The 27,188-nt window shown below is 43.8% G+C and overlaps 1 protein-coding gene across 7 annotated transcripts in view; it reads right to left on the bottom strand.

Annotated features, from left to right (window-relative positions):
• CAPN7 (calpain 7) overlaps positions 1–25,229 on the bottom strand; it is a 35,635-nt gene extending 10,406 nt beyond the window's left edge. Inside the window, exons 1-15 of one of the 7 annotated variants that reach the window (XM_084858190.1) lie at positions 24,995–25,229; positions 19,844–19,952; positions 18,814–19,012; positions 17,743–17,877; positions 16,355–16,422; positions 14,964–15,158; positions 12,037–12,123; positions 10,464–10,590; positions 8,933–9,018; positions 6,713–6,806; positions 6,374–6,520; positions 5,487–5,593; positions 4,653–4,773; positions 4,276–4,420; positions 2,945–3,044 (exon numbers count right to left, since the gene is read on the bottom strand). In XM_084858190.1, coding sequence (XP_084714316.1) covers positions 2,945–3,044; positions 4,276–4,420; positions 4,653–4,773; positions 5,487–5,593; positions 6,374–6,520; positions 6,713–6,806; positions 8,933–9,018; positions 10,464–10,590; positions 12,037–12,123; positions 14,964–15,158; positions 16,355–16,422; positions 17,743–17,877; positions 18,814–18,852 — 1,451 coding nt within the window. In that variant the 5' untranslated portion in view covers positions 18,853–19,012; positions 19,844–19,952; positions 24,995–25,229. Of the gene's footprint in view, positions 1–2,944; positions 3,045–4,275; positions 4,421–4,652; positions 4,774–5,486; positions 5,594–6,373; positions 6,521–6,712; positions 6,807–8,932; positions 9,019–10,463; positions 10,591–12,036; positions 12,124–14,963; positions 15,177–16,354; positions 16,423–17,742; positions 17,950–18,813; positions 19,013–19,843; positions 19,953–24,994 lie in introns of those variants that run through there. The other 6 variants (XM_084858192.1, XM_084858186.1, XM_084858187.1 and 3 more) reach the window with 6 other exon arrangements.
• Positions 25,230–27,188: the final 1,959 nt, after the last annotated feature.

The raw sequence follows: 27,188 nt of genomic DNA, 5'->3' as shown, positions 1-27,188 counted from the left end.
AGTCCATTGTTGCAGCCAGGCAACGATTTAGTACATCCACAGCCTCACCTGAAGAAGATGAATAGGAGAAATAGAGCTGCGTGTCATCAGCATACTGATGACAACACACTCCAAAACTCCAGATGACTGCACTCAATGGTTTCATGTAGATGCTAAATAGCATGGGGGACAAAACCGACCCCTGTGGAACCCCATACTGGAGAATCCGCGTGGCCGAGCAATAATCCCCAAGCACCACCTTCTGGAGCCAACCATCCAAATAGGAGAGAAATCACTGCAATGCAGTGCCGCCTACTCCCAGCTCAGACAATTGTCCCAGAAGGATACCATGGTCGATGGTATCAAAAGTCGCTGAGAGGTCAAGAAGAAGCAACAAGGTCACACTCTCCCCGTCTCTCTCCTGACACAGATCATACAGGGTGACCAAGGTTGTTTCCGTGTCAAAACCTGGCCTGAACCCCGACTGAAATGGCTCTAGATAATCGGTCACATCCAAGAGTGTCTGGAGCTGGCTGGCAACCACCCGCTCAAGAACCTTGTCCAGGAAAGGAACATTTGCCACTGGCCTAAAATTAGTAAGATTTTCCAGGTCCAGGGAGGGTTTCTTCAGGAGTGGTCTGACCACCACCTCTTTGAGGTTGCCCAGGACCACTCCCTCTTGCAAGGAGGCATTAATCACCTCCTTGGCCCAGCCAGCTGTTTCTTCCCTGCCAGTTTTTATAAGCCAAGAGAGGCAAGGATCCAGTATGGAAGTGGTTGCAGGAACCTGTCCAAGCACCTTGTCAACGTCTCGAGCTGTACCAACTGAAACTCATCCAGGAGAACAGGACAAGGCTGTGCTCTGGATACCCCACCAGATTCATCTGCTATAACACTGGAGTCTAAGTCATGGTGGATACATGAAATTTTATCTTGGAAGTGCCTAGCAAATCCATTACAGTGGGCTTTAGAGCCATCTACCATGTCCTTAGGGCCAGCATGTAATAGCCCCTGGACGACTCTGAAGAGCTCCGCTGGGCGACAGATAGAAGATTCAATAGAGGCAGCAAGATGATGTTTTTTTTGCCACCCTCACCGCCTGAATATACTTTACCATAGGCACATACCAGCGTTCAATCTCATCCACTAGGTGTTCTTCTCCATCTGTACTGAAGCTCTTTCCTATTTTGTTTCATCGCTCTCAGCTCTGGGGTATGCCACAGAGCAGTACATGCTCTACCCGGGACAGGGTGCTCAGGAGCAATCAAGTCAACCGCCTGGGTCATTTCTGCATTCCACAGATCAACCAGGGTTTTGACAGGAGGGCCCACCATATCAGCCGGAAACCTCCCAGAGCCCTCTGGAAACCATCTGGATCCATTTGCCTCTGAGGGAGGACCATTTTAATGGGTTCCCCACCTTTGTAGAGGGGAAAAGCTGATTTAAGTCTAAAGCTCAGCTGGCAATGATCTGACCATGACAAGGGGACTGATGCAAAGTCCCCCACCTTCAGACCACCATCTCCACGTCCAGTTGAGAAAACCAAGTCTAGAGTATGCCCCGCTACATGCATTGGGCTGCTGACATGGTGAGACAGTCCCATGGTCGTCATGGAAGCCATGAAATCCTGAGCCGCCCCTGACAAGGTGCCCTCAGTGTGAATGTTGACATCCCCCAGAACCAACAGTCTGAGGGATCGCAACAGCACACCCCAGACCACCTCTGTCAGCTCAGCTAGGGAGTCTGTTGAGCAGCAGGGTGGGCGGTACACCAACAGAATCCCCAATCTGTCCCACTGGCCCAACACCATGTGCAAACACTCCAGACCAGTAGTCACATGCAGGGGGAGCCTGCCAAGGGAGATGGAACTCCTACAGACAACACCAACCACCCCACCCCTCCCCAGGTCTTGGGTATTTCCTAATGCTGAACCAAGCACCCCAGTGGGCACAGCTGGGAGAGACTAACTCCTTCCTGCTCACCCACCCAGGTCTTGGTTATGCATGCTAGATTGGCCACCTCATCCACTATTAAATAATGGATGAGGGAGGTCTTATTTTGAACCGATCTGGCATTTAAAAGCAGTATCCAGAGACCAGAGGGCTGGCTGATAGGGCAACCACCACACCTGTGGATGGGTGAGGGCCAGAACACAGCACAGCCATTAACTGTCTGGGCCATGTTCCCTTAACCTGGCTAGCCCTCCTCCCAACGCTGTATCTCCCTTGACCTGTAACCACAGTAACTGGGCCCCCCTCAAGTACCCTGACTTGGCCTTATATTCTCTCTCCCAGGCGCATAAGATCCTAAGCGGAAAAAACAACCAACCCCCACACATAGAAGCTGCAGAACTAATCAGCCAATGTTAGGGGGGTGGCCCTTGCCATCTCCCCTGAAGCGTCTCCCCAGAAAGGGGTGACCCCACCTTTGATGGTGCTGCCTTTGGCGTTGGTGCCCCTGGGGCACTGCTGCCCCACATCAGAGCTGGGCAGATAAGAGGCTTCCCAGGGAACTTGGACCCAGCCAGCTCAAATCAGCAGTAATTATCCCGGGGGAGGGTTTTTCCCCCTCTTCGTCTCCAGCCAGGGCGGTCGCTTCTCTTTGGCAACAACACAGTCCCAGACAGGGCCAATAAGATGGTAAATTGGCCCCCCTGCTCCTGTACGATGGCCCAGCTGCCTTTCCCTACCTGGTCCATGCTTTGCATGAGCAAGGATGTCTCAGCCACAGCAACTTCCACCATCACAGAAATAAAGCCTAGAGCTGGTGGCATCTGTCAAAACTGGGATTTGTATGGCCCCAGTTCAGATGATGCATTACCTATGCAAGCAGACTCCCGTGAGTGGGCAAATGGCCCAGGAAGCTGTAAAGTAAACTCATCCCTGCTTATGAGTTACTAGTAAAATAACATTTTAGGTTGTGTTGGGAGCAGAAGAACATTGCATCCTTTCTATTGGGAACAAACCTGTGAATACATGTTGATTCTTTAAAGAGAGCTGGATTCCAGCTCAAATAAATAACATCATAATACTTGCACAGATCTTCCCAGGTGATCCAGAAAATCCCTACGAGAAAGAAAATATGTGGGTCAGAAATGCAATATATTTTCTGAACAAGCTATTTTTAACACACGTTAGAATGGTTAGAGTCAATAATAAAAGCTGAAAGCCCGCAAAGCTCATTCCACTAGAAGTTTCTGTACAGTGAAATTATAGTAAATCAACAAGTGCTAGGCAAAACACACTCAATGTAAAACTATGTTTCAACACAAATTAAATGCATTAAGTATATTTTTAAGGTATTTATTTTTTAACTGTTTTTATATTGGTTTTTATATTGAATTATATGCATTTTTATGTTAATCCACTTAGAAATCCTGGCTGTCAAGCAGCATAGCAGCAGCTTAAAGAAATCACATAAATAAACATTAGGAAGAGGATTATTAAGACAGTGCACCGCTGTATATGTTTACTCAGAAATAAGTCCCTCTGAGATCAGTGGAGTTTACTCCCAGGAAAACATGTACTGGACTGCAGTCTGAATCATACTTTAGTACTCAACCCAATTCCATGTAATGAAATTTGTCTTCAATGTTCTGCTTGCTAATAAGTGGTATCGGTTTGTTCTCATTACTGGTGGCATTGCATTCCCATTTTTTTAAAAAAAGCTACAGAAACTAACTCTTGTGAAGATGACCATTTCACCGAGGCATTTTTACAATTTAATTGCGCCTGCTTTCACAGTAGTTGTTCCTGTTGTTTAAAAACAAAGTTGCAGCACAATTTTTAAAGGGTTTCTCTCTTCTGTTGCTCTGCAAATGCTTAAATGTGCAGTAGCCATCAGTGGAAGTGACTAACCTCACCCACCCAACCCACAGCTTGTTTAGGCAAAGCACCAAGCTTTGTGGAGCAGTCCGTATGCATGTTTACTCAGAAATGTCCCACTGTGTCCAATAGGGCTTACTCTCAAGTAAGCGTGTATAAGACGGCAGCATCAACCAGTCATGTTTCATGGATACCTTCTGCGTGCTCAGCCAGGCACCACCAGGGATAGAAATCCGCGAACAACCACCAGTGCAAAGGTTCTGCCAGGAACCTTAACACCTCCCTGCGTTCCATTGTCCATAATGGACAAAAGGACTAGGGTGCTTGGCTTCCATCCTGCTAGGGTCTGGTGAAAAATGGCATTTCCCCACTACTTCCCAAGCTCCTGTCTCATTCCACAGGGAGGACTCTGGGGCAAGTGAGCCATATGTAATCACATTTGCTCAGCCTTCCCTGTATACTGCTCCTTTACCATTGTCTATTTTCTGAGCTGTTCTGGGATCAAAATTTAAGTATTTCTGGAGGTCATGGGTCCAGTTTTTCATATCATTTTCACTGTATCTTCCTTTCCAGCGTAGGTGACTCCAGGGATTTTTCAACTGGAGGAATCGAAGTCCCTAGAAATACACAACAGCTGGATTATTCCATTAGCACATGTCTTTCCAAAAACATAGGAAGCTAAATACCATTCAATTCTTGGAATGTCTGGATAAAGCTGATTTGAAAACAAAAATACCTCAAGGCTTCTCTCTCCCCTGTTTTTGAGTAGTACCACAAAGGGCGAGATTTAAGAAATGAAATCTACCAATTTTAAGAAGATGTTTCAAAAAGCTCTGATTTTGTGGGTACCTTGTATTCTCTGATATCCAAAACAGCATAGGCATGGGTTGGCACCAAACCCCATCTTTCTCCTTCTTCTTCAGTCATCATTCCCGTGGCTGTTGTAATAAGCACATCCCCTTTGTGAAATCTGGCCACCAAGAACAAGAAAATATACTTTAGAGTTTGCTTACAGCAAGCGTAACTAGCCATTGATATTTTTCATTCAATGCCCTGGAAGAAGGGGGGGGGGGAGGCAGATCGCATTCTGGAAAGTTTACAAAGAAATGGCATAATTGGTGCCCCACAGAGGTTCTGGGATAAGAGTGGAAGAGCAATCAGAAATCTCAAAGAACAACCCTCAGGAGTTGTAGCTAGTATAACGAACTCCACAAGGACTTTGCTATCTAATACTTCTAATTAAGCCAGTTTCTAAGCTTTTCCAGAAGGCGCCTATGGCTAGCTGTGACACCCTTCCGCAACCTGGTGCCCTCCAAATGTGCTGTACTACAACTCCCAGCATGGCCCAGTCAGCCTCAACTTCACACCCAGGTATTTTTGATGCTCTAAAATATATCTGCCCTTCTTTAAACTAAAGTAAAAGTACAATGTGTAGCTAAAAACCTGTCAACTTGGGGGGCAAATTTGTGCATTTCTTTTAAACTTGTTAAGAAAGAAATTGAAAAATGAACACCCAACATATTCAAACGTGCCACCTCCTATATAAATCGCAGTAGACATAGCCAAAACCTTGATTATCCATGTTTTTATTTTAAATTACAATCAGCAAGAGGGTCTGATAGAAAGCTATTCTGTTTATAACACTGAGACTGGAGCCTCTTTGAAACCAGACAAAAATGTTACCTCTGGTAAAGCATTCTGAAGGAATTGTCTTTGTTAAAAGCTTGATTGTCTGAGTGCATAGCAATCCTTTCGGGTATCCAGCCAGTCAATGCATGAAGATCAATATTCTGAACCATAAGCACATTTCATCAGAAAAACAAAAAAGAAAGTATCATCCAAACCTGTGTAAGCACCATTTACATGAAGAAACATTATTGTTTAAATGAACATGAATTTTAAACAATAACGGCTCCCAGTTCTGAAAATGTCAGACTTCATTTCTTTTCTATGCAGGCATACATGAAGCTGTCTCCAAACCCTATATTATCAGCTTGCAAGCCACTTCTCAATGAATCAGTGTTGTGTATATATAGGACCTATAAACACACTATAAATCGGCCTGCAAGCTGATTTGCTGAAAGCACCACAAATTCTGGACCCGCCACCAGAAATGTTCCAATTAGGATTCAGAGGAGATACAACTACTGCTTATGACTTTTCTTCTTACTTTTGTTGCCAAATATAATAGTTTCTTCCCTTCTTGGTTGCAGTGATTAAACTGATAATATAATAGTAATAAAGGTCAAGGCCTCAGTAACTTGGAAAGAGTTAAGGTATCCAAATGCATTATGTTTCTAGAATTTAATTCTTAAAGCTCGGTATTAGATCTCAGTCAAGGTATCTCATATTTGCTGAGAACGTTCCCACAGTAATATTACTCATTCCAACAGATTTGCCATGCTGGAAAAAGCATATGTGCCACAACGAACAAACAATAGCATCTTGCCAGGTGGGCAATCAAACAATCAACTTTACATTCTCTACGCTAAGTTGTAGGAATTATTGTTTCCCAAGGGAATGTGCCTGCATATACATTTCCTCTGTGCCAAGAATACACTGGTACTCACAGAATTTGATCCTGGAAAATCATAACCTCCCATTACTTTCATGTAAGCCTTTTCTATCAATGATACCCAGAGTTCATTTTTGTTGTTTGAGTAAGAGCAGAGAAGTTCTCCACTGTGATCTACTGGTAACAGGTCATCAATTATCACCTGCACAAAACAGAGGGAGAAAGAGATCAAGCAGACAGTATAAACAAGGAGGGTGCAGCAGCTGCGCTTGGTATCAAGGCCCTCACAGAACCAGGCCAATACATGATCACACAAAACTGTGACATTAAACCCAACTGTACAATATGATATAGTGAGTGACTCAGCACAGCTAGTAAGTGACCAGTTCCTCACCTTTCTGGGGACACCATTGATGTGCAGCTTGACCATGTACTTTCCACATGGATTATATTCCGGTTGTCCTTTTTTATTCTGTGGGTAAATGATGCTATTTGAAGGACAGAGATAGGAAAAAGATCAGAATATATTCCTCAAGCATGCTGTGAACTATGCCAAGTTTATTTCAACCCGATGTTGTCTGCTTAGAGCTCAGATAAGAGTGATATTGCAAGCAATTTGATGTTAAGTTACACTTGAGAGGGACATTTGCCTGATTATATGGAAAAGTAAAACTCTCCAAGGGTGAAACACACCAGAGACACACAAAATTACAGCGAATACAAATTATTGTTGTTTCTTTTTTTTAAATTGTGGGACAACCTCCTTTTTGTTGTGTCTTCTCTTTATATGATGTCAGCACCAAATCAAACAACACATGAATTAAAGGTGGTTATTGTATTATTAAACCAAAATTCTGAAATTTATATGGTAAAGTTGGGCATCACCTTTGATATGCAATGACTTAAACCTATAGCTTTCTGCCTCAGGTTCTAGCATAATGTCCTAGCAAGTATAGTTTATGCCTCAGTTAGAAGCAGTAGGCACCCACCTGTGAAAATGTTAGCTCCAAACAATGGGCTGGATCCAGTAGGGGCCCTTTTGTGAGCAGAAGGGCTTTTTCTAACTTAGTGCAAGAAACGTGTGCAGGAAAAGAGAACTGAAATTTCACAAAAGGCACCATGCAACCTTTTGCTTAACATGCATGCTAGCACAAAGTGACATGCAAGTGTGCAGGTCACACAATGTCTTTTGCTAGCTCTTGCACAACAGATCACAGAAGAGCCCCACTGCCACAATTTCAACCACTAGCACAGGGGTCTCGAACCCCTTTCGCCCCAAGGGCCAAATTCAATTTCAGAGAAGCTCTCGGGGGCTTCATTCCAGTGATGGGCAGGGCCCAAGGCAAGAGGGGTGGGCCCAAAATACGAAATACACCAAAAATGCCAGGATACTTTAGCTTAAAGCTGTTACTGCCTGTAACGAAGCCTTAGGAAGAGGCATAGCAACCTTTTAGAATGGGGGAAAAAACATGTAAGAACCCAGAAGCCACCAGACGATTGGTGGTTGGGGGAAAAGGGAGCATGGCCATCTCAGGGAACCCCAGATGTTGTTATTTATCTTATTTTTATCTTATTTTTTTATTTCTATACCACCCAATAGCCAAAGCTCTCTGGGCAGTTCACAAAATTTAAAACCACAAAGTGCAGCATAAAACAATATAAAATAGAAAAGCTTAAAACCACAATATAACAGTACAACCCGAATAAAACCTAGCAGCTATGCAGAGTTTTAAAATATGGCCAGATTAGGATCCCAGGTGGTCCAGATTTGGCTTGCAGGTCTGAGGTTCAACGTCCCCATGCTAGTGCATCTCTGCATCTAACCCAATAAATCTCGACATATGCAGTCTTTTTCACGTGCCTGTCTACTCAGAAGTAAGCCTCACTGTGCTCAACGGAACTTACTCCTGGGTAAGTGTGCACAGGACTGTAGCCTTAGATAGTTATGAGCTTTCAAATGATAACTCATTAATAAAGTCAGATGTATTATCTAGACCTCTCTCCCCCCAATTGTCACCTCTCTGAGAGGCACCACTAGCAGTTTTGTCAATAGCAATTGTGTTACTGAATAATTACGAACATTCTAATGGAGAAACAAAAACCTGAGGGAACAATGACTAGAGGTGGCAGAGGTCTGAGGAAAGTGGGATGGCAGATGCAGTAGTAGAGAAACAGACAGGCCAGCCCATAGTCACTGAAAAAAGAGGGTGTCTAGAGAAACGCTGTACAGGCTTAGGGTGCAATCCTATGCAAGTTTAAATGGAAAAAAATCCGTCTATGCATAGCTGGCTGGGTAATGCTGGGAGTTGTAGGACTTTTTCCATCTAGACATGCATAGGATTGTGCCCTTAAGACAGGGAAGAGGCCTTCTGCAACATTGTGAAGTGAGTGAACAGACACGAGTGCTTGGAAGCCAGAGATCATGGACTTCAGACAGTGTTGAATTTTACATATTAATTGAAGTTACCAGCCAAAACTCTGGGCTGTAGGCTTCTGGAGCAAGTTAAAATCATCACAAAACACATTCACACCACAGCCCAATCCAAAAATAAACTAAAATAAAATAAAACTGAAAAAAAAGACTTTGCAAGCCATTTGACAGAATAGGGCATACCTGGTAATCAACTTCTTGTTGTATCGTCTTTCATATGCTGCACTGATAGCAAGTGAAGCTACAAAAGAACAATCTGATACAATTGTCTGAAAGAAAAAAAGAGAGTAAACAAGGGTATACCACTGACTAGTAGCCCAATCCAAAGAGAATTCAGAAAAGCAAACAATTTAGCTCCCTCAAATCATAGGAAATACACAACAGTTCTGTGAAAGAGCTGGATTTTATATCTTAAATAGTGGGGGATCAACCATTGTTTCCTTCTCTTTTGTTTCCAATGGTTCTCGGGGCAGATCCAGGTGAAGCATGAAACCATCACATCACCGGGGAGAGCCAAATTTTAAGGTCTGCAAACTCCTCCTCACCCATTTCATCTTAAAGACCAACCATGCAACACCATGGCCCGGTTCACATGATCACGGAGGGGAACTAAGCCATGGTGGCTTAATTCTCCGCCCACCATCTCCACGTGTGTGCAGATCACGTGCTGAAGGGACAAGCATAATTGCCCTCAGCAACATAGCTTGACGCATCATGAAAACCCAGAGGCTGGCTTATTTCCACTCCATGATCATGTGAAGCCGATCAATGACCCTGACTTCAAGTCAGCTTTCCCCTACCCTCCTATTCCCCCCACCCACCCACACACACAGTTTTTGGTAACACCTTGCCTGATGAAAAGATCTGGAGATCCTGAAAGCTTGCAGATTTTTTGTGACCTCTGGGTTGGCCTAATAAAGGTATTACACTAATATGAATTTTGAATTCTGATCCAATTCAAGGAAAATGTGCTGGAAACTGGAAAATTTAGCTTCCTCAGAAGCCAGATAACCTCATCTAAGAGCTTCTATTTTGCCCACAATATGAAAAATGATGTTCATGGCTACATATCAGTTCTAGCAATCGGGTATGAAAACCAGGTTCCTGTGTTAGATCCGAACTCATTAATGACAATATTCTCCATTCACTTTAATGGACAAGACAGAGTCAATTTAATTTTTCTTTAAAGCTTCTGTCATTCCTATGTGTTCTTACACACAACTGGCTCTATTGTGGTAGTGACTGCAAATGAAACAGCAGTTCCGATTCCTGAACCATGACTCCAAGAGTAATTGACACATTATGCTAGCGAGGCCGGAAGAGTGATGCTGACCAAGCACAGCTTACTGCTGCTCTCAAAAGGAAGGAGAGGGAACGGGCAAGGTAGGGCACAGGCAAATATGATAGCCAGTCTTCTTTTCAGAAAATGCCATCTAGATTGCGTTACTATGTCAGACTTAATATTCAGCTTTAAATTCCTTTTTATTCCATAAAACTGTAAGCAAACATAGTAGGAAGAAACTGAACAGGATTCACTTCTGAGTAAATGGTTTTAAAAACAGTCTGCAGGCCTCAAAAATCATGAAAACAAGATATACAGAGGAAGAACTAGCATCCGCCAGATTTGAAGGAGAACCTACGCCCCTACTTAGTCCTACTGCTGACAAACGACAGATAGACACACACACAAAGTTCAGATCTGAAAGATTATTACCTGTTTTATGCTGAAGCTTGACACAGTATAGATCATGGTGGGATTGTTGGTTATGTCATCTGGACGTACCCATCGAGAAAACATTGCTTTTTGCTTGGGAGACAACGGCAACCTGCCACATTTATCTCTGAAATCAAAACCATTTCCCCCCCAGAACTGTTTGTGAAGTATAAAATCCATCAACTGGTGAAATAATTTCATCACACATTATTGTTTCACAGCCAGTAAGGGTGCAAAATCCCAAAGATTTTCTGCCTACCTATTAAGTTCCAGATACCAGTTATTCCCTGTCCTACATATTCTTGCTTCTGCTGGCTCCTAGTTTCCCACCCCCGGTCCCTGACCAATCCTGCCAGGGTTCTTACCTTGAGTTACAGCCTGCCTGCCCACCCTGACATTGACTACTTAGACTTCATTACCAACAACCAAAGCGATCTCCTATATTATATGGCAACCTTGCCCAGCCTTGGTACCCTCTAAATATTTTGGACTTCGGCTCCCAATTTTTGTAGTCCCCAAAATTTTTGTAGTCCCCAAAATCTGGAAGGCACCAGGTTGGGGAAGGCTGTTATATGAAGATTCTGACCTGAATTTGGTTTTTCTCCTGGGCTACTCACACATGGGTCTAATTCTACCTAGGATCTAGCAAGCCAAAAGATAAAGCAGCTCTCTCATTGCAATAATGGTTTTGCTGTCTGTTATTCAACGATTACTTTTCCAGGTTCCCATATGGATTCACATGAATCCATGTTCCTTTGCCACCCATTCTTTAAAGCTGAACATCAATCCCCAAGAGCCCTGAAAGTTGGGGCTAGCTCCAGAGTCAGTTAGAGAAGTGTAAGAGAATCATAAGAAATGCAGAAAGAATTTCAGAAAGCACATAGCTAAGACAATTTATATTCATTTAGAAGAAAGGCTCTGGGAGAGTTGCTCCATTACAAGAGCAACGGTCACAAGACCCACAACACCAGTGTGGAACAGATGGTACTTTGGGAGATATGTAACTTATAGCAGGGGTGAACAGATCCTTGGATCCTTAAACGTTAATCCTTAAAAGTTAAAAAGGAAAGTTCCTTCCAGCTTCTCTTAGAATGATCAGTTGGGGATCAAGGGGCCCATTATTTCTCTGTATTTAGCCTATTATAGATTTCCAATTACATACTTGTACCGCTCCATGTACAAATAGGCGCCCACTGTTTTGTAGCCTCGCCAACATTTGGCAGAGCCAGTTTTTCAATTTTGCTTAATTTGAAGTGTGTGTGCATGTGTGGGGGGTATCACTGACACATGAATTCGTAAGCACTCCCCCCCCCGCAATTGTAGCACTGAGCAATGGCTTAGCATGGATACAACCGATGTTGTGCAACAATCATGTTTTTTTACATTTGGCTTTTAAAAACTGAATGAATTCATGTGTGATAAGCAGATATCACTGGGTTTTCCTTTTTACACGTTCCAGCATTAAGGATGAAAGGTGATCACTGTTCACTTGATACTGAAAACTCTTAGAAATCGTAAGAGGTAAGAAAGCATTTCAGGGAGGAGAGAGATAGATGAACTTATATTCACTTACGAGAAAGGTACTGGAAAAGCAAAACGCTCTCTCAGGTCAACGCTCATGAAAGGGACATACTCAATGCCATTTATCTTTGATGTCTTCCTATTAAGATAAAATGCAAGATGTCAGAAACACAGTATCATTAAAACTCAATTTCCTATCATGCCAGCTGCTTAATGAAATAAATCTCCCTGTGTAGTACCTTGGGCCTTCCTAGTATAGAGACCTGAAGTAGACACAGAGGATTTCCTCATTTAAAGAGTCAGCAAATGTCTTCCTTCAGTTTTGCATTAATAATAGTTCTGTTTACACAGTGAGTCCTCTCAGATATTTTTTATAAGCATTCTAGCCTTTAAGGGTGCAGAGAAAACTTGGAAATATGACAGAACAATTAACGAAGCACTGTTTATTGTTCGTAAAATGAAGAGGCACCATCACCCCATCAGATTTTGAACCCATTTTCTGCTGTGTTTTTTTCAATAAACCTTTGTGCAGAATGACCACTGCCCTGGTTTGAGCATGGGAAGTCTAGCACTTGGGTCTCCAATGTGGTCTCTGAGGGCACCAATGTGCCTGCAGACACCTCTCTTGATGTCCACCAGGCTTCCTGCCTATCCTGATTTGTTATTTTATTTTTAAAGGTTTTTAAAAAAATAATAAATGCTTTAAGAAATTAAAGGAGGCTGGCATGCTGCAAAGTGAAGGGCTGCCCTCCAGTGCCATCTTTATTTGGGCTCAAAAGAGTGGTTTGAGGTTTTGGTGCTCAGACAGACACGCACACGCACACGCACACACCCTGCCTTGTACTTCGGTTCTTGGGCAAATTACTTTACTTTTAGCCACACCAGTTTGCCTTCTGGGAAATCAGTGTTTTGTGACAGACCATGCCCACCATAGCAGCCATTTTATGAACCTGAACACCCCCTGATGGCAGCCATTTTGTGAAAGCACCCATTACATTCTCAACATTCCAAATGTGCCATTGACCCAAAAAGGTTGGGGACGCCGGGTTTAGCAATATAAGATTTAACAAAGGACAGAGCTTCTCCAGACCATCAGGTGGTTTCATCTCCTTGAAACCAGCTTGTCAGTCAAGCAGTCGCTATTGCTGCCTTCCTCTAGGTTCCTCTAAAGTTGTACACAGAGCCGTACTTTTACTTGTTTTAAAGGAATGGAATGGGATATCAAGTGTGGCAAGCTGTCCCTCCTCCAGCAGCAATACTATTCTTTGTCCCAAGAATAACAATTTCATTTCTTTCCTTCCTTTGATTTGTGGAGAAAATGTGATTAGGACCAGCGTTCCTTGATCATTTGGATAAAACAGTTCTATTAACATCTAGCATGTCTGCTGGCTTTAACAGCCATGAAACACAGCTCTTGGTTCAAAACTGTTGCATTAATTTAGGGGTAGGTAGATATATCCAGATGTTTTGGACTTCAACTCCCAGAAGTCTCTGCTGGCATGGCCAATGCTTAGGAATGATGAGAGCTGATGTCCAAAACATTTGGAAATCTACCTTCTGCCAACCTCCTGCATTAGTGTACCATTTACTGCTTTAACAGTGCAAACATATGCATGTTTACTCAGAAGTAAGCCACACTGGCCAGATATTGCCTGATAAATAAGCCACCATGGTTTGCGGTGCCTCTAGGAGCCCATTTCCTAAACTAACCCCCCTCGTACGTTGTTGCGTTGTGCAAACCTGGAGAGGGTCGGTCGTTTGCATGGTTAACAAACCACCCACCACCCATGGTTTGTTAACCACACCAACAACCCACCCTTGTCAGGTTCACATGACAAGGGAGGCTGGTTTATGGAATGGGTGGCCATGGATACACACAAATTATGGGGGTTTAAGCCACGGTGATTGGGCAAACACAGCCACAGGCTGGATTTGCACGATCAAGGGGGGAGAAACCACACAGTATAGGTTGTTTCTCCCACGTGTGCCCACCATTTGCTAAATTACCCACACTGCATCGAGGGTTGCTATGTCTTCTGAACCCAGCGCACGGCACAGCAGGGGTAGTTTCTAACCTATCCCACAACCCACTGCATATCATAGGGGTCGGGGGAGGTGTTAGAAGCCATCCCTGCCATGCACCAGGTTCGGATGACATGGCAACCCGCAAGGTGACATAGATAATTAAGTAAATGGCAGGTACACGCAGGGGTGGGGGAAACAATACGTAGTGCATGGTTTCCCCCTGCGATCATGCAAACCCGGACGCTGTGTGCAACAGGACTTACTCCCAGGTAAGTGTACATAAGTTTGCAGCATAAATTAGGTAATCCTCCAAGCGCCTCCCTTATGAGGGAGGCTCGGAGGACGGCAACAATGGAGAGGTCCCTCTCAGTGATAGCTGCCTGATTATAGAACAACCTCTTCAGTGAGGCCTACTTGGCACCAACACTGACATCTTTTCGAAGCCAGGTTAAGACCTTCCTCTACTCTCAGGCATTTGATAGCATATCATAGCATTTTTACACAGGTCCTGGGATTTCTTATCGCTGATTGTTAAAATTATATGTATGTGTGTGGGCATGCATATACTTAGAAATTGTATGTAAATGTTTTTTATATTATATTACAATATTGTATTTCTAAGATTTTTAAACATTGTAAACTGCCAGTGTGGTATAGTGGTTAGAGTGTTGGACTGGGACTCAGGAGATCTGGGTTCTAGTCCCCACTTGACCATGAAGCTCACTGACTAACTTTGGCATGACCACGGAAGCGTCTTCGGACAGCGCTGGCTCTTCGGCTTAGAAATGGAGATGAGCACCACACCCTAGAGTCGGACACGACTGGTTGGGGACACCTTTACCTTTTTAAACTGCCCCGAGAGCTTTGGCTACTGGGCGATATAGAAATATAATAAAATGAATGCATATTAGACTGACATGTAGTTACACCTAGAAATGCATGTCTCTCCCTTACCTGAGCACCTCAATCTCCTCTGCAGTGTATCGCTGACCTTGAGGTTCACTGGCATGCACAGGTCTGACTGTCTGTGGCTTATCGTTCAAGGAGAAGTCAGGTCCCAAGGGGAAGAAAGTCCTCACAGGCTGACTGGGTTTCATCACTGCTGGCTTGTCTTTCTGAGATGGCTTAGGGTCTTTCAGTGCCTCTGCTCTAAAATAAAAGTCTTGCCTTTCAACCACAGCGAGAGCAAGTACATAATTCTTACTCATTTGCTTTTTTACGCTTTGCAGCACATATCAAATCTGTTAATGTCAACAATCGTATTTTTGTTCTTGCTAAATTGTCATGAGCACAAATTATGTACAGCCAGGAATTTAGCTCAACACAGCAATTCCAAGATTCTAATAGAAAACACAGATAATTAGAATATGCTCCACAATTTCATATATGCTTCCTCACCTCCCCCATTAAAAAATCACACCTGGCATTCAGAGAAACTCCTGCTCACAATTAGTGCAACACCCCAGACCTTCGTCAGCCTTGCAAATAAGTCCACAGTCACAAATATCTACACAAGGCCTCTAAAATAAAAAAGAACCAGTTTTTGTAAAGTTTCATTGCCAAGTTGCTCGGAAGCAGTTCCTATTCACCATAGGTAACCAGGTCAGTAACTATTTACAAGCCTGAATGGTTGTTGATATCACCAGTGTAGGCTGATATACAGGAGTCCAAATGTTCAGGATTAGGAGGTAATTGACACATTTATGTGAGCCCAGTTTTTTTTAAAAAAAAAAATTGACTGGAAACACATTAGTCAAAAAAGTTGGGGTTTTAAAGGTGTTTAGACAGTATTCATGTTAGGCACACTACACTCCCTTTCTTTTTTTAGTTCAGATCAGACACTATTTTATTTACAAACTTCCAAAATATATATTTTTAACATCACTATTGATACTTGAAGATAACTACTAAAGAACAGGGGAGAGCCAGTAGGGTCTCTAGGTATCATCCCTTCACAACATACTTCAGACCAGTTTTAAGTCCCAGTCCTTTTGAGCACCGTTTGAATTGTGGGAGTGGCTCGACCCTCCTTTCTTTTATAAGTTCTTGTCAGTCTGTAGGTAGATGGGAATTCCCTAAAGCTAGTAAGGGAGGCATTTGCAGGGTGTCCATATGTTGATTTCTGCTCTTATTTTTACACTAAATTCTTCATGAGGATTAGCAAAAAGCAGAACGTTGGGTCCATGGACAAGCAGCATTTCAAGGGGTAAAGTGCAGTAGTGGTATGGATAAACTTGTGCAAGCATGTTTTTGTGGGCAAGGCTTCCCATGACTTTAAAAGCTGCCTAACAAACAGTGAAACCCTTTTTTACGGGACAGAGATGACAAAACGTTGAGAAGCTTACCTGTCCAGTGCCTGCCGAGCCAACTGCTTCAATTTTGTTTGGAGAACTGTTTCTGAAGTTTCATTAGCCTTTAAATATTTAATTTTAAAAGATCAAAACACAAAATTGTCAATCTAATACTATATCTGCAGAAATCAAGTGGTCAACTGTCAGTGAATTTGTGTCTTCCATTTATACCATTCACACTTACTACCCAACTGTTTATAGCAGACACAATCCTTTCATAATGCTATTATTTGTACTTTCCCACATATAACGCTGGATAAAATGCAATTGCTTCAAGGCAGACAGATATTGGAAGCTGATCTAGCCTAATAGTTAAGCACAAAAGTTTAAAGCTATTGTCAGACTCATCTTTTTGCTTAATAATCTGAGATAATATATTCTGCCCATGTATGCAGTCCCTTTGCAGTATAAGTGATGAAATCAGGAAGTCCCTAATAAACCACAGTTTCCGGGTTTGGATTAAACAGGAACCTGGTTGCTATCTTCAGAATAAGCCAAAATATTAAACCAACTTCAAACCACGGTTGAATACCCTGGCTTGCTCTGAAGCTGGTAACTATAATTTCCCAGTTCCTATGAACCAGGAAACGATGGTTAATTAAAAATGACAGGAAGAGGCTGTGTGCATGGGCAAAAGGCATGTTCCTAACTCAGATTATTAAGCCAAGATATGATCGTCTGAATGCAGCCATCAGGTGGAGATCTCAGCTCACTATGCTAGTCCATTGTGTAGTCCAGGGGTAGGGAACTACTTTAAGTCGGAGGGCCAAATTGCCCCCCACTGGGCCCTCTGCAGGCTGGATGTTGTCAGTGGGCATGGCCACACCACTGACACCATGACCCCTGCCCATCTTGCCTTCCTCCATGCTAAAAGAGGCACAGAACTCTGTGCCTCTCTCAGCACAGAGAAAGGGACTCGGCCGTTGATGGGAGAAACAGGTCTTTCCAGAACCAACCAAATCCTTGGCTTCACATGCTGTTTTTCATCTTAATGGGGATGGCACATGGTGCGCATCACACAAATGGACTCAGGTGGCAGGGGAAAACATATGCAATCCCGCTCGCTGCTCTCCCTCTCAAACAGCCAATTAGTGGGATTTTAGCTTTGTTTAGGGCTATATTCACTAACCTTGGCTCTTGGAACAGGAAGGGAAATTGCAGTTCCGATTTACATGGGCAATTCCTTATTCAGGTAAGGGTAAATCATGCAGAGACTTCTCCCACACCTTTAAAGCCCCTAGATGGATCAAGGCTAAACTGCAGGTCTGTGTATATATCCATTATATAGCACCCCCTATGTATATTGTACTGTTATAGAAATACAGGGGAATCAAAAATATTCAAATCTACCATTTTGAAGCTAATGAACAAAGCAGACTTACAAAGGTTAGCTTCAGTACTAAAGCAGAGATAAGAGTTTCAGCCAATTCAAGGAAAGATTTAAAATGAAGCTTAATTAAACCTATGTCTCTTGAGTAGCAAGTCATTTTCCATGTTGCCCTTCTCAAATATTCTCTCTATTCCAATAAAAGAGAAAAGAAATAATCATACTTGGTGGAGTTACATCATGATAGTGAGCTCTTCCTCTAATGAGTTTTAGCTACTGACCTTATTAGTATTAAAAAGTGGTACCTGCAACACCAAAATAAATTAGGGTTGGAACCAGACTGAGACTGCAATCTATTCACCAGCCTACCTGGACATAAGCCTCACTGAACTCAAAGGAGCTTACTTCTGAGTAGACATATGCAGCTTTGCACTTGGGTTCAGGAAATGGAAATCAGTGGGACAACTTTGTCATGAGTTATGTAAAATACCATTGATTTCCACAGGAACTCATCGTACTAATTTAGTTTGGCTCTATCCTTAGGCATTTCTCTAAGTAGAGCAGGAGAAGCTCTACTTTTTCTTGTAGAGAAAAAGGGAAAGGGGGTTGAAATACACTCCCAAAACCTCTACCACCTATTCCTACTTCAGCTGGATTTAGTGCAGGAAGTACATTCACATGGGACAGATCCTGCAGTAATTGGAAAAACACCCTCCCGAAAGTATTTTTAATACGTGGGCACAGTATATGCTATTCAATGCAGAGTTTCACTGGAAAGGTGAGCCAAGTAAGAAAAAAAAGATACCCATCCCAAAAAGAAATACAGGTACCACTTTTTAGGCCAGTGTCAAAGGGTGTGCATACACATCATGTTTTCCCTTAAAAATAGTGGGAGGGTGGGTCCCAACACTAAGGTAAACTGACCTGACACACTGGTTGGCAGCATGACCTGAAAATCATTCCACTTACTCACAAAAATATACACAATTTCCTATATTCCCTTTCATGGACTTCCTCTCATGTTATATCTAGCCAAGTATTCCAGGCTCAAAAAATCCAAACACAAACCTGATGTGTGCACACACCCTGCATTTCAGTCACCAGCAAAAATGGAGGAATTTCTTACCATAACATAATTCCACCAAGTTAAGTTGTAGCTTAACATACTGTTTTCAAACAGAGTTCCACCGCTTCTGTGTACAGCTCTATTGCTTCCCCTCCATTGCCTTTTTCATCTTCGTCAAAAGCCTGGGTAACCAGGAAATGGGCACGCTCCAAGTCCAGCTGCTGCTTTGACTTCAAGGGGTCGACTTTCTGTGACTGAGCTGGATTAGGATTATTAGAGCAGTTAGTTGGCAAATAAGGTTCTAGGCCACATTAGTTCCATCTGCTGCAAAAAGAGTGCTCATCAACAATCCCAAATTATATATACTTCTTGTAAGCTACAGTAAGGACTTCTGCTCTAACCTTCCCCAAGCAGTTGTTCCTCTGGATGTGTTAGCTACAACTCTCATCATCCCCCAGCCAGCAACTTCTAGGGGGATGATGGGTGCTATAGTCCAACATATACGGAGGACACCAGCTTGGGGAAGGCTGTTCTACTCTGTGCAAACAACTCCCACTGAGGTCAGTAGAAGCAGTCATTGACTCTAGGAAAGCTGGGATGGGTTCAAGCACCATTCTTTGAAAACACAATGCAAGAAACTTGTGATGGAGTAACCTTTTTAGCTCAAGAGCAACTAATACATTCTTGCCTGTTAAAGTGAACAGTCCGTAACTTATTTTTTACTTTAAAAAAACCTTTCACGTGTTACAAAATTCCTACACCTTCAGAGAGTCAAAATACAACATGCCACCCATATGTAGAGTTCATATTCAACAAGTGAATCCATGGGATTTGCACAGTGTGCACACTTCACACAAGATTTTAATTTCTTTGATGAAGATTTGGGGTTTTGGACTGCGGCGTAATGCTATAGCAGGCTTCCCTAACCTAGTGCCCTCCAGGTGTTTTCGATTACAATTCCCATCAACCTGCATGTTGTAGTGTAAGACCTCTGGAGGGCACCAGGTTCAGGACGACTGTGCCACAGAATGTGCCTGGCTCATCCCGCAATAAAGACAGAAAAGGTATGGTTTGTTGCTTTGTTACTAACCTGCTGAGTATAGGGCTTGAACTCTTTCCAAATATTCACTTATTTTCCCTGGAATATTTTCCAAGGTTGATCCTGCCATTGCAGCATAAATCAAAGCTTGTGCAGCTTCCTGGAGAGAGAAAATATAACCCAAGTGTTAAGCTTTCTGGTTGTTTTGATTCTTATCTTACTATATAAGCATGACCAGCTTTGGTAAGCGGACGGATGCCTTGGCGTGCAGTCACCTCGAACCCTGTCGAAAAATTCACAGTAGGGTATAATATCTTTACTGGAGCCAAGTGAAGCGTTATGAAATAGTGAGCATATATTCAAGTTCTCCGGAATTCTTCTTCAGGCTTGATGTTAAACACAGTGGGAAGGAGGGCAGGGGAGAGATGAAAAAGCTGGAGAGCTGAAGCCCCAAACTCTGTAAGTTTTAACAGCCTTAAGATGGAGTGCTGGAGAAGCCAGGCCAATTTGATTATAACAGACCCGAAGAGGGAAACCAGATGTCAATTTGCACCAAGGGCTGCTTGGACACAGAGACAATCATCCCTCCTATTTCCAACATTCAGGTGTATGCGCTGCTGCTTATATAGCCAAAATAGCCACATAAAGCCCACATCCATCAGCAGACTTGGGTGAGCCCCAAAGTTTGCAGAAGTACAAATAATATTTAGGGGGTGGGGAACCCTAGGAGAGGAGACCCAAAAAGAGCCCAGTGAAGACTGAACATGCTCAGTGGGCCAGAAATGGTAAGTGACTGTTGGGGTGGGGGGAGAAAATGGAATAAAATCTCCTGGAGGAGGCCAAGGCTGATTGACTGACACAGGGAACAGGGGCACTTCGCAAAGACATTTTGCTGCAGGTCCTACTTCTAATAGCTGTTATCTATTGAGTCCTTTGGTTTAAAGTGAGGTTCAGCTTAAATAGCCCTTGCCTAGCAGTGTAGAACAATTTCTCCAGGACTGGACTTTTCAAAAGCATGAAGGAGAGACATGCAGAAAGGCTGCTCAAGTTACCCAAACGCAAAAACCCTTCCCTCCTAAGCAAAGGAAAGGCAGTAGTTTTTCCAGGAAGTTCTACACCCAAAGTCTTACCAAGATGCAATGGGATCCTAACCTTGTTTACCAAGAAATAAGTCCCATGGAACTCACCAGCACATTTGTTTAAGATTGCAGTCCCATTCTGACTGTAGCCTTCCCCACTCTGTGGTACATTGGAACTGCATCATATACCGAGCATTGCTTTCCACAAAAATGGAAAAGAGCTCCTTTATGAGCTTATGATTCTACCAAGTTTCAGTGTAACCTCACAGAAGCAATGTAACCACTCTGTATTTCTCAGATTTCCAGACATGCATGCAGACTTGCTATAAGGTCCCCTCCATGAGTGGAAGTTCAATGTAATTCAAACAGAATGTCTACAAGTATGTACCAGAAGTGCAAGCTTCTAAAACATGCCATTTATATGGGAGCCCCTGTCATCACGGCTTTCTCCTCCGAGTTACTTACACCAGTGGTTTGACTAGTACCATCCGGCATCAAACATCTCCTGAAGTTTTTGGAAAGGGGCCATGGCTCTGTGGTAGAGCTCATACCTTGCATTCCAAAGGTCCCAGATTCAATCCACAGCATCTCTAGTTAAAGCAAGGGTGGGGAGCCTGTGGCCCTCCAGATGTTGTTGAACTACAACTCCTGTCATCCCTGACCACTAGCCATGTGGCCTAGGGCAGATGTGAGTTGGAATTCAGGAATATCTGGAGGAAAAGAGGTTTCCCTCACCTTAAAGGATCTTATGTAGGAGGACTGGGAAATTCCTCTGAGACCTTGGAGAGGAGCCAAAATAGGCATACTGGTACCTCATATGTATGATATGCAAGGACCCGGTTCACATGTAATGACAGCAAATCATGGGTTAATTAGCCTAGGCCAAAATTAACATAAGAACTAAGCATGGTTTAATTAACCTATGATTTGCCACTATTACGTGTGAACAGGGCCATTGGCTCTAGCCAACGGAACGATTCCTACACAACCAGAGTATCTAGGCTTTACAAAAAAAAAAAAAAGCTGAACTTTTCTGTCTTTTAAAAAATGTACTGAAAGGAATTAACTTACAATTGAAATGTTAGCCAGGAAAATCTAAGCATATAGAAAGAGGCAGAAGATAGTTCATTATGAAATGACTGTATACTACACATAATGTACAGTCATGTGGAACTGAACTTAGCTTTCAGAATCACAACCACGCCCTTTGTACCTTCCGGATGGCAAACTGAACCACATTTTCAAAATACTCATGACATTTGATATCTGCAATTTGAAAATAACCAAACAGTATTTTTAACCCATGATTACAACGGCAGCATACTCCAGTAACCTAGTCTAGGGATGTTACTGCTGCTCTGTCCTCCCTAAGCCAAGTTCAAGCAAATGTCCCAAATATTCAGTGGGAAACATAAATGGGTAAGTGTGACAGCAATTAAATATCTCACTGAAAGTAAAATGTATCCACTTCTCTATACTTAATTTGTGTATTATTACATCAGAAAGGTCCAGGGCAAGTAACAGAATGTTTTAAGTACAGCAGGTTTATCCCTACTGCAAGCCAGGAAATAAACATGTGCTAACTGCAATTGTCAAATTAACTATTGTCTCCTGGTAAGGAATTGGGGATGTTCTATATAAGAAATTGGTTCTGTCTCTTTTTGGCCCAAGGTCAAAGTTTCATGGTTTCAAAGCCTCTGAGCTTCACACCCAAGCAAGGATTTGAACCTGGGTCTCCCAAGGCCTAGTCCAACACTCCATCCACTACACTGGCTCTAACCAGTGCACTACACTGCCATTTAGGCCATAAATGGTTAAAGCTGCTATCTTATGCACACTCTTCTGGGAGTTAAGTCCCTATGAAAACAGTGGGACTTACTTCCAAGGATTACATAGGATTGCATACATAGAATACATAGGATTGCACTGTAACTTTGGTATGTAGAGGCAGAACTAAAGTTTGTTTTTTAAACTTATGCACGTTTATAGAAACAGATAATCTTTTACGAAAAAGTGCTATCTCTTGTAAACACAGGGTTTAAAAAAATACTCTAGATCGGGGCAGGCAACACAGAGCCTGCATGCAAACCCACTGGCCTTTTTGTGCCCCCTACCGTCCCCCAATTTGCTGTGGATTTTGCTGGTGCAGGGGGAGCATGTGCCTTGTTTTATAGTAAAATTGCACTCCCAGAACCAGGAGCTTCCTTCTACAGACAGTGGGTGTCCCAAGAGTTGCTTAGAACTTGCTAAAAAATGACTTCATTCATTTGCTAAAAACACTGAAAGGCGGGAGCAAGCTATTTTGGCTTACAAAACAAATAGGCAAAATCATGGCTGGACATTTTGCATCTTATCTCGGGTTGAACAAGGGCTACATACTTGCTTTTAAAAAGCAAAGAAAACAAAACAACCCTCCCTCTGGAATTTGGGAATTATGGCTCTTCCAGTGGGGGGGGGGCAACTGCCCCCTCCAAACTCTCATGTCTGTCTAGATAACTTCAGTCACCCAACACAAATAAGGTTTTACGATGCACGCTGGAAGTGCTCCAGTTTGATGAGCTCCAAGGAAATAGTATGTCTTTAGTGAGAAGCAGCCACTGAGAACATCTTTCCCTATGCCCCGTCATTCACACTGGTGCATGCATGGTACGTTTAAGAGGCCACTTTTGGTTGGAGTTTGGAATCGCAATGAGACGCAAGGAAGGATATGATCTCTAAGCTAAGTGGCTTAGGGCCTTCAAGACCAAAAACAGCATCCTGAATTACAGAGTAGGCTTTGGTGCACTAGTATAGGGTGATGAACTATTTTGTAACGAAATAAATAAATCCTACACCCACGTGCCCTACGCACCTGTTTTAAAAATAGGTATAATCAACAGAATGGCAGAAAGCAAAGAGGATCTAAAGGGCCTCTTGTTGAGGGTGAAAGAGGAGAGTGCAAAAGCTGGTTTGAAACTCAACATTAAAAAAACTAAGATCATGGCATCTGGCCATCACTTCCTGGCATAGAGAAGGGGAAGAAATGGAAGCAGTGACAGATGTTATTGTCTTGGGCTCCAAGATCACCGCAGACCATGAAATTAAAAGACGCTTGCTCCTTGGGAGGAAAGCTATGGCAAACCTAGACAGCATAGTAAGAAGCAGAGACATCACCTTGCCGACAAAGGTCCGTCTAATCAAAGCTATGGTTTTCCCAGTAGCAACGTATGGCTGTGAGAGCTGGACTATAAGGAAGGCTGAGCGCCGAAGAACTGATGCTTTCGAACTGTGGTGCTGGAGAAGGCTCTTACGAGTCCCCTGGACTGCAAGGAGGTCAAATCAGTCCATCCTGAAGGAAATCAACCCTGACTGCCCATTGGAAGGACAGATACTGAAGTTGAAGCTCAAATATTTTGGCCACCTAATGCGAAGAGAAAAGTCACTGGAAAAGACCCTGATGCTGGGAAAGATTGAAGGCAAAAGGAGAAGAGGACGGCAGAAGATGAGATGGCTAGATAGCATCACCGATGCAACGAATATGAATTTGAGCCCACTCCGGGAGAGAGCGCGGGACAGGAAGGCCTGGCGTGCTATGGTCCATGGGGTCACGAAGAGTTGGACACAACTTAACGACTGAACAACAACAACATAATCAACAGCTGGAGAGGGGAATCAGGATTACAGCGATAGCCCCCCGCCCCATGTGTTGATCCCACCCCGAACATAGAGCCTCTGCTCACAGAAGCTGTGCATGTGATCTGTACCCTGAAAAAAAATGCAGGCTACAAAACTCATGTTAATGATCCCACCCGTCCACCAACAAAAGCCACGTCCAGTCCGGAGAGGCACAAGCTCTAACTCTGGCGGGCCTCCAGAGAGGGGAAGGGAATTCTGACATTGTAGGGTAACCACCGAGAAAATACGAGTTCCTCGTTCGGTCGTCCCCCCGTAACTTCCCTCCCACCCACTAGGGCTCTACTGCTCAAATGCACAGGTTGACTCCAATTCCAGCCAGCTGTCGCCTGGCGAGGCAAGAGGGCGAATCAGCGGGAGAGAGGGCGCCCCCGCGGCCCGGCCCCGTTTCCAGCGCGTGCCGGGGCGCTCCCCTTGGACGGAGGGGGAAGCGGCCAAGCCCACCCCGCACCTTATAATAAAAAGCGGCTTCTTGGTAGCGGCCCCCTTGGTCCTGCCGGACCGCCAGCTGCGCGAACTTCACCGCGTCCTGCTCCAGCGCTGCGGCGTCCATGGCCGCAGAAAGAGAAGGCGAGCGGGCGAGCGGGGCCTCGTCCGCTCTCCCCCGGCCCAGGCAACCCCTCCCCGCAGCACAGCAGCAGCAGCCCCGAAAGCCAGTTACTTTCGGTATTCGCTTCCTTTTCCCTGACGTCACGGCAACTCTTGACGCTCGCGCTGTGGCGCCGCCGCCTCCCGGAAGAGGGCTCTCCGCGCAGCACCCGTCCCGTCCGCATGGGGAAATGTTGCCATGGAAACGCGCCTGCGCGATACGGAACCTCGGCTCTTCGGACGACGACCGCGAAGAGTCTTCCGAGGCTTGCGAGACTAGCCCGTTGAGTATGGCGGAAGCCGGCCTTCCCCAACCGGCTGCTCTCCAGGTGTGTGGCGCTGGGAATTATGGGAGCTGTAGTCCAACACCATCTGGAGGGCAGCCGGTTGGGGAAGGCTGGCATAAGCTTTCGTGGACTAGAGTCCCCTTCATCGGAGCCATTTAGGGCTCAGTCCTATTTATGTTTAAATAAGGTAAGTAAATGTGTAGACAGAAAAAAGTCCTACCAACTCCGTCTGCATGCGAACAGGAGTGCGCCCTAAGTGACTTGCATGCAGCCACCTTACTCTTTTCAATATATCCATGCTCAAATTAAGCACTGCCACGGGATCAACACTTTTAGTTTATTTGCAATGTTAATGGCAAGTCTCTTCCCTAACTACCTATTTGGGACCTATTTCAAGTGAGAAATGAAAAACTGTGGGATATATATATATATATATATATATATCCCACTGTTTCCCCCTATTTGGGACCTATTTCAACTGAAAAACAGTGGGTTTAAAAGATACTGGGTTCTAGTCCCCACTTGGCCATGGAAGCTCACTGGGTGACTTTGGGCCAGTCACAGACTCTCAGCCCAACCTACCTCACAGGGTTGTTGTTGTGAGGATAAAACGGAGAGGATAATGTAAGCCGCCTTGGGTTCCTTGCAAGAGGAAAAAAGGCGGGATATAAATGCAATCAATCAATCACATATATATTTTAAACCACGCTAAAATCTTGAATCCCTCCATTGTTTTCTATGAGCGGGTCTCTCTTCTGCTTCAGGGAGATGGAAATTGGTGTCCTAAGTCAATTCGGAAGTTGAACGCTGTGTGTGAGTGTTAAAAAAGAATAACTCTATGGCTTCTGGAGGAGAAACGCCACGGCTGCCCTCCGTACATGCGTATAATAACGCTCCATGGGCACTTCTTTCCAGGCGCCTGTGCAGTCGGTAAAAACGAAGTTCATCCGCCAGGACTTCAGCACAGAAAGCTATGACGCAGCGGTTTCTTGTTTGCAGAGTCCGAAGGAGTCGCGTGTGTCCTGTTGCTGGTCTCTGCTTTTTCGTTCCGGTGTGCAGTACCGCGGGAGGGGTGTCTCGTGGCTCTATAACAGCCTTCCCACGCTAGCGCCCTCCAGACGTGTTGGACTACAGCTCCCATCACCCCTGGTTGGGGATGATGGGAACTGTAGTCTAAACACATCCAGAGGGCGCCGGGTTGGAGAAGGGTGCCCTACAATACTTTTGCCGTGTTTGCTGTTGTTAAAGAGATGAAATAGTGGCGTTCCTAGAGGTAGATTCTATGCCATTTGGGAAGAGACATTGCAAATAAACGAAAAGTGGCAGGGCTTAATTTGAGTATGGACTGGGCCCAATTTATTTATTTATTATTGCATTTATATCCTGCCTTTTTTCCTCCAAGGAATTTGCAGCTCTAGCTAGCAACGAGTCCAGGAGACGGCCAAGTTACTCTTCTCAAGTGTACTGATAGTAATGGGGCAGTGTAAAAGCCGGAACAGCCCCTTTATTTTTTACTTTTTAAAAAAACAAACCATGTCAAACATTATGGCATGTGTTAGAGACACCTGAGAACAATATATTAGGACAGAATCCCTACAGAATCCCATAATAAAAAAAATGAATTTTTTTTATTATGAATCTCTTAATACCCATAATACATTGGGAACAGAACAGAATGGCCTGGAACGACCACTCCCAAATGAGCCAACTCAACCAAATTCTCCAGTCACACATAACTACATTGGGGGCATGAAATAAGCCACAAAACAT

Source organism: Heloderma suspectum, chromosome 5, assembly GCF_057233095.1.
Source record: "Heloderma suspectum isolate Gila_16-S chromosome 5, 16-S_ref, whole genome shotgun sequence".
In the NCBI taxonomy this organism is placed as follows: Eukaryota; Metazoa; Chordata; class Lepidosauria; order Squamata; family Helodermatidae; genus Heloderma; species Heloderma suspectum.
The sequence above is the reverse complement of the archived record's forward strand: the minus strand, read 5'-3'. Positions and strand labels throughout refer to the sequence as shown.